Source organism: Esox lucius, chromosome 10 (assembly GCF_011004845.1).
Source record: "Esox lucius isolate fEsoLuc1 chromosome 10, fEsoLuc1.pri, whole genome shotgun sequence".
Taxonomy (NCBI): Eukaryota; Metazoa; Chordata; class Actinopteri; order Esociformes; family Esocidae; genus Esox; species Esox lucius.
This window is the reverse complement of record NC_047578.1, coordinates 21863489-21870226: the sequence shown is the minus strand read 5'-3', so window position 1 is coordinate 21870226 and position 6738 is coordinate 21863489. Positions and strand designations below refer to the sequence as shown.

The window sequence follows — 6738 nt, the reverse complement described above, 5'->3', positions numbered from 1 at the left end:
TATGACAATAATACGAAAATATATATAATTCCTTTCAATTCTTCGATACTGCCCACGTTCTCCACAATGTGGAAATAAAAGGGCCCTATGCAGTATTCAGCTGATCTTTGTACCATTTCATGCTATTCACTGGACTTGAACTGCTGTAATTGTTCTAAAACTTGACTGGTAGTGTACATATGTGTCGAAACTGCCTAAATAAAAGGCGACAGTCTCTACTTTTGCCTCAACTTCATATTTCAATCATATTTTAATGTGCCTTGAATGTTCCCTTTTTTTAGGTAAAGTTCGCTTTTGTCTGCAGTTTTTATTGTATTGAAGCTTGACAAAAATACATAAAGTGTGAGAATCTTTTATTGAGTAATTTACATTTATTCACTTGTTCTGGATGATCTCTGTAATCTAGATTCTGGTTCTCTAAACTAAAGTCAATATAATGTAGAAGTTGTGAACTCAGAAAGAAACATTTTGGTGAGTCTACACAAGCCATGACAGCATATACCTAAGCCATAACAACATTTTGTGAGATGAATCCCCTCACCATACCCATTGGGATTTCCCTCAGGTGTTTGATATGTTCAGTCGAGTGTGACCGGTCAGCATTGATGGTTGTGATGCAGAACCAGAAGTATCATAATCCACCGTGCGCTCATTAGAGTGTGTGTTGCGTCCATCCCCGTCTTCAGCCAGTGCTCGCTGGTACACCCCCATTATGCTCCGCCCGAACCTTGATCCTCTCACATTCAGCCCCATGCAGAAGTACAGCAGTGGATTGATGCAACTGTTGAAGTAGGCAAAGGCTTTAGCTATGTTCAGTCCAACCTTCACCACCTTACTCTTTCTGTCCACCATCTTGGCCAGTAGAAAGCTGTGGTAAGGAGCCCAGCACAGGAAGAAGGCACAAACCAGCAGCGCCAGGACACGGAGAGGACGCGACTTTCCTGAAAGGCGGGTGCGTCTGATGCCCAGTGCTGCCAGAATGTAGCAACTGAGGATGATGATGAATGGGAGCAGGAAACCGCAGAGGAAGCGAATGGTGTAGAGCGCTAGCTTGTCACTTTCCTTATTCTCTCTGACCTCCATGGAGCACTTGCTCAGGTTATTCTTGTCCATGAAGACCTGGCGGTAGGCAAAGTAAGGTGCACTCAAAATGACCGCCACTAGCCACACAACAGCGCTCACCAGGCGGGCAGCACAGAGTGTCCGCCGATTTTTGGTAATGATGGGATGCCAGATGCACAATGCCCGGTCTATGCTGATGACAGCGAGCAGGAAGACGCTGCAGAACATGTTGGCATACTTGAAAAAGCCATTGAATTTGCAAAGGAACTCGCTGAATGGCCAGTAGTTGTAAAAGAGCTTCTTGATCAATGAGAGTGAGCGGCTCATGCAGAAGATAAGGTCAGCCACAGCCAGGTTTACCAGCCACACATTAGTGACTGTGGGTTTGAGCTTGAAACCAGCCACCCAGATGACTACTGAGTTTCCTATGGTTCCCAGAACAATAGTGAGGGTATAGAGGACAATAATGAAGTTGTCCATGATAGCATCAATGTCTACCGCTGTGACTTTTTCATCTTTGGTGGCTGCATTGTAGTAGGGGAACTGAAGGATATTGGAGGTGGTGTTGTGTGTCATTCTGTGAAAAGACAATACCAGCTGTGAATATATAGAATTACAAGTCATCAAAGTGTAGTGTTGTTTCCTCTAACCGTTTTTAAACTGGTAGTATTATTAGAAAGAGGACTCATGGTCACAAATGAAATGAACTCCATAAATTCTTTACTTCATAATTAAAATGGATTTATTTGTTTTCAGGAAGTACTTAAATTATCAGTTGGGATGTTGTGTGATGTGGTGGAGTCAGACTTCCAAATCCATTGTGACGGTTCTGGGTCTGTCTGTGCCTTAGTCACCCAGTGACTGTGAGTGTGTGTATTTGTATGAGTAAGTTGCCGAGGTCTGGGACCATTCGGTGCACCATTCAGTTCTACCCTTGGTTTTCCTTTGCCAGCTTGTACACCCGCATCCAGTCAGGTTGAGAAACTGTCTACATTCAACCTAAAACAAACTTTACAGCAAAGAGCTTCCAAGAGCATGAGCAGCTTCCTGGTTTGTATTGCATATGGTATCTTCATTTCCTTATCAGAGACAAGAGCATTGAAGTTTAATGGTTTTTAATGGTTGATGTGAATAGTCTCTCGCCCTAATACCCTCTCATTACGAGTCAGCATAGAAACATTTTTAGTATCTCAGGGGCAAAATTCTATATTACACCCATTCCCATCAGTAAGCAGACACTAAAACAAACATAGTCTTGTTGTTTTGGCAACCAATAAGCTTCCAGTCCATATAACTTATGGGGTTTACTTAGACACAGAAGTAATGGATTGTTTAACCAGGAACTCCCTCCTCCTCTTTGGCTTTTTTCTGGGAAAGTGTTTTTTTATGAGCAGAAGTTGATTTGACATGATGCTAGTCTGATTTCAATCCACTTAATATACTTTAATTGCCATCTCGCAGCGCAAGGTCAACGTTGAAATGGTTTGACTATCTGATTAATCTATTTTGTCAGTAAGTCATGTATGTAGAATGTTTTCCATTTGTGTAAATACACCTTTAAATGTAAAATATGACACTATTTTGTAATCTGACACTGTTATTGACAAATATGTGCTAACTTTTCTGTGATTTTTCATTATAAAGACTATCTTATTGTTAGATTTGACTGCATCTGCTGGCAGTTAGATCAATATACTGATCAGATTGGACCTGTGTTCTGGACAACAGTTTATACACAATTTGGATTTAATCATTTTATTATGCCTACTTCATGTGTGACTGTAGCGATTTATGCTTGCATTTGTGATTAATGCTATGTTTGCGCTGGCTCATATATTGTTTTTAATTAATATTGTTCCTTGCAAATTTAAGGTTCAATCAACCCAGGGAAACAAACTGTCCATGTCTGGCCTAGACTTAAGTCAGTTTCACTGTGTAATGTGCTGGGGTTTTGTCTATAGCAGTAATTGAATTATTTGCAGAAGAACTTCAAATGTGGCAAGTTGAATAGGAAAAGGACGAGTTATAGAACAAAACACAAATGGAAGTCACAAAAATGTACAACAGTGTAGATTTTACTGAGAATGGCATGGCAGATATAAAATATCTAGTCAGCAGAAATCAAAGATATAATTTTCAAAAATAATATGTTACAGTATGTTAATTTCCATTAAAAGTGGTTTAATTATTTAAAGGACATATAATTGGTGGTGTGTAGATTGGTATGTTTTTTCCACTATCCTCAGTTATAACGGTATGGGGTAGTTTAAATCCTTGTTTTGTTAAGGGGAGAAAACCTCAGTATGTATGGCAAATGTACAGCATATCAACATTCCATTCCAGCCAAACAACAGATTATATTTTAAATATCTGAATCTGAAACAATTGTCTTTTGATATTAGGACCATGTAGAGAATTGTATTGAAACTTAATTCTTAAAGTTTAGCACAAAAAGGGTTGTAATGTTGTTTTCATTCACACCGATAATCCCTACCTGTGAGTTGAGAGGCTCCAGTAGTAGCTGTGTGGCAAATTAGTTCCAGCGGCTGAGCAGGATGTGAAGGTTCATAGTTCCAATCTGTGTCTGTGTAAGTGCTTATTTCTCTCCCTACAGCCCACACTTTCTTCTCTTTCAGTGTTGTGCGCGCAAGTCCCTCCATGCATTTATCAATACGTGCGTTTCTGTCTGTGTGTTTCTGTGTCTGTATTTTTAAGGATCTAACACCAAGTCACTAGCCCAGTTTATACTTGGTGCTAACATGTGTCCTGATCTTGTCCACATTATAATTCTGCCCATGTTTTGAACAGGTGTACAATTAAAACATACGTTGCTTGTCAGAACTAGATATAAATAGGGCTATTGTGTTGTCACAAGTGAAGTTTTCACAAAATGAAGATGAGTTCTGCGACCCCCCCCCCCCCCCCCCCCATTGGAATATAAACTAAATATAAACAGGGTGAGGGAAGTGGCCTCAAAAAGGAGATGAGTTCTGGGTATTTCCCCCCTCCCTATCGTGCTCTCTGTGTCTCTGTATCACTTTTTCTCTCTCTAGATATTCTCTCACGCTCTCAGTCTCTCTCTCTCTCACCCTCTATCTCTCCATCTTTCTCTGTTTATACAGATGAGACTGCAGTTTTTGGGGGACGAAAGCTCAATGGACTCTAATCTCTTCCTTGAAGGTCCACATCCTGCCTGCAATCATGCAAGCCAACAGAAACACACTGAATGAGGTTAAAACCCTAAACAAATCTACAGTATACCGTTATAAATTATAGATTTATACAAAAGCTTATTCATGATGCACCGCAATCTTCTTTAACCACCAAATCCAATGGTACTTTATCGACTGTCCTGCAAACCAAAGAACAGAGGGACCGGCACGTCTTGATACAATATTATTTTTATTTTTTTTACAATTTAGGTTAGGAGTATATCACTTTCCAAACATATCAATATCATTTTACTGCAGCACTGTATTCAGACCTTTAGAAAAGCTACCGTATTTGTAAGGTTGGCTTGGGTGCCTAGTTGACTTGTTGGCTCCTACGTGGTGATACTGCTCTCTGGTGGCAGTCAGGTCTTAACATTTTTGTATTAAAAAAATAAATAATTACAATCACCAACACACTAAAACTGGCTCTATGAACAATTGACACAAAACTATTTGGTAGAACGAAGAACATTTTCCCCAACCCATAAGCACCATTCACCTGTTCTCACACAAATCTCTGTTGCATTCAGACTTTTCATGGAGAACTATACACACAACTCCCTTTGCAAAGTAAAGCTGTCCCCGTGTGGTCACGTAGAACAAATTGCCATTCAGTGCACCAAAAACACATCATCGCAATTCTAACACTCGTCAAACAGCTGTCGAGATAAAAACAATGACAAGAATAAGTCAAGGATGTGGGCCACAGGTCAACTCACCTGTGTGTTAGAACGATAGACGACAACGACTGGATGGATGATAGGACTCAGAAAACATCTGCATGACTACACTCACCTAAAGGATTATTAGGAACACCATACTAACACTGTGTTTGACCCTCTGTCGCCTTCAGAACTGCCTTAATTCTACGTGGCATTGATTCAACAAGGTGCTGAAAGCATTCTTTAGAAATGTTGGCCCATATTGATAGGATAGCATCTTGCAGTTGATGGAGATTTGTGGGATGCACATCCAGGGCACGAAGCTCCCGTTCCACCACATCCACAAAGATGCTCTATTGGGTTGAGATCTGGTGACTGTGGGGGCCATTTCAGTACAGTGAACTCATTGTCATGTTCAAGAAACCAATTTGAAATGATTTGAGCTTTGTGACATGGTGCCTTATCCTGCTGGAAGTAGCCATCAGAGGATGGGTACATGGTGGTCATAAAGGGATGGACATGGTCAGAAACAATGCTCAGGAAGGCTGTGGCATTTAAACAATGCCTAAAGTGTGCCAAGAAATCATCCTCCACACCATTACACCACCACCACCAGCCTGCTCAGTGGTAACAAGGCATGATGGATCCATGTTCTCATTCTGTTTACGCCAAATTCTGACTCTACCATCTGAATGTCTCAACAGAAATCGAGACTCATCAGACCAGGCAACATTCTTCCAGTCTTCAACTGTCCAATTTTGGTGAGCTTGTGCAAATTGTAGCCTCTTTTTCCTATTTGTAGTGGAGATGAGTGGTACCCTGTGGGGTCTTCTGCTGTTGTAGCCCATCTGCCTCAAGGTTGTGCGTGTTGTGGCTTCACAAATGCTTTGCTGCATACCTCAGTTGTAACGAGTGGTTATTTCAGTCAAAGTTGCTCTTCTGTCAGCTTGAATCAGTCGGCCCATTCTCCTCTGACCTCTAGCATCAACAAGGCATTTTCACCCACAGGACTGCCGCATACTGGATGTTTTGCCCTTTTCACACCATTCTTTGTAAACCCTAGAAATGTTTGTGTGTGAAAATCCCAGTAACTGAGCAGATTGTGAAATACTCAGACCGGCACCAACAACCATGCCACGCTCAAAATTGCTTAAATCACCTTTCTTTCCCATTCTGACATTCAGTTTGGAGTTCAGGAGATTGTCTTGACCAGGACCACACCCCTAAATGCATTGAAGCAACTGCCATGTGATTGGTTGATTAGATAATTGCATTAATGAGAAATTGAACAGGTGTTCCTAATAATCCTTTAGGTGAGTGTACATTACCAGTCAATAGGTATTTCTTTATTTTTACTATTTTCCACATTAAAGAATAATAGCAAAGATATAAAAACTATGAAATACATATACATAATCATGCAGTAACCAAAAAGTAGATTGAACAGGTGTTCCTAATAATCCTTTAGGTGAGTGTATAACCATATGCCTCTCTGTATAATGTTTCCCTCTTATCTTCTTGGGCCAGACCTTGCAGTTTTTCTGTTCTACCTCTTTTCTACCATCATTAATTGAACCCACTTGGTGCTCCAGGGCTACATAAGTCCCCGATTAGTGGGTTACGATGAAAAAACATCACAGCCCTCTAATGGGGAATCTCTTAATACATTTCGAGATATTATGATTTAACCCCTTTCACTATAATTGGCCATTCTGAAACCCTTGGTTTTCAGAATTCAAACTATAAAGGGTCAACTTTCATAATAAAATGTACTTTCCAAACATGTGAGTGTGATGAGCACA

The 6738-nt window shown here is 40.5% G+C and overlaps 1 protein-coding gene across 1 annotated transcript; it reads right to left on the bottom strand.

Moving 5' to 3' along the window:
* Positions 1-338: 338 nt before the first annotated feature.
* On the bottom strand, positions 339-3926 carry LOC105025888 (C3a anaphylatoxin chemotactic receptor). Its single transcript, XM_010896919.5, has 2 exons — positions 3557-3926; positions 339-1639 (listed from the first exon to the last, which is right to left on the bottom strand). Exon 2 carries the CDS (start codon positions 1636-1638, stop codon positions 562-564), a length of 1077 nt encoding a protein of 358 aa, XP_010895221.2. The 5' UTR covers position 1639; positions 3557-3926; the 3' UTR covers positions 339-561.
* Between the last annotated feature and the right edge of the window lie 2812 nt (positions 3927-6738).

Bases quoted from the DNA above. Each gene is read 5' to 3' on its own strand.
- LOC105025888 (XM_010896919.5), bottom strand. From the start codon at position 1,638: ATGACACACAACACCACCTCCAATATCCTTCAGTTCCCCTACTACAAT.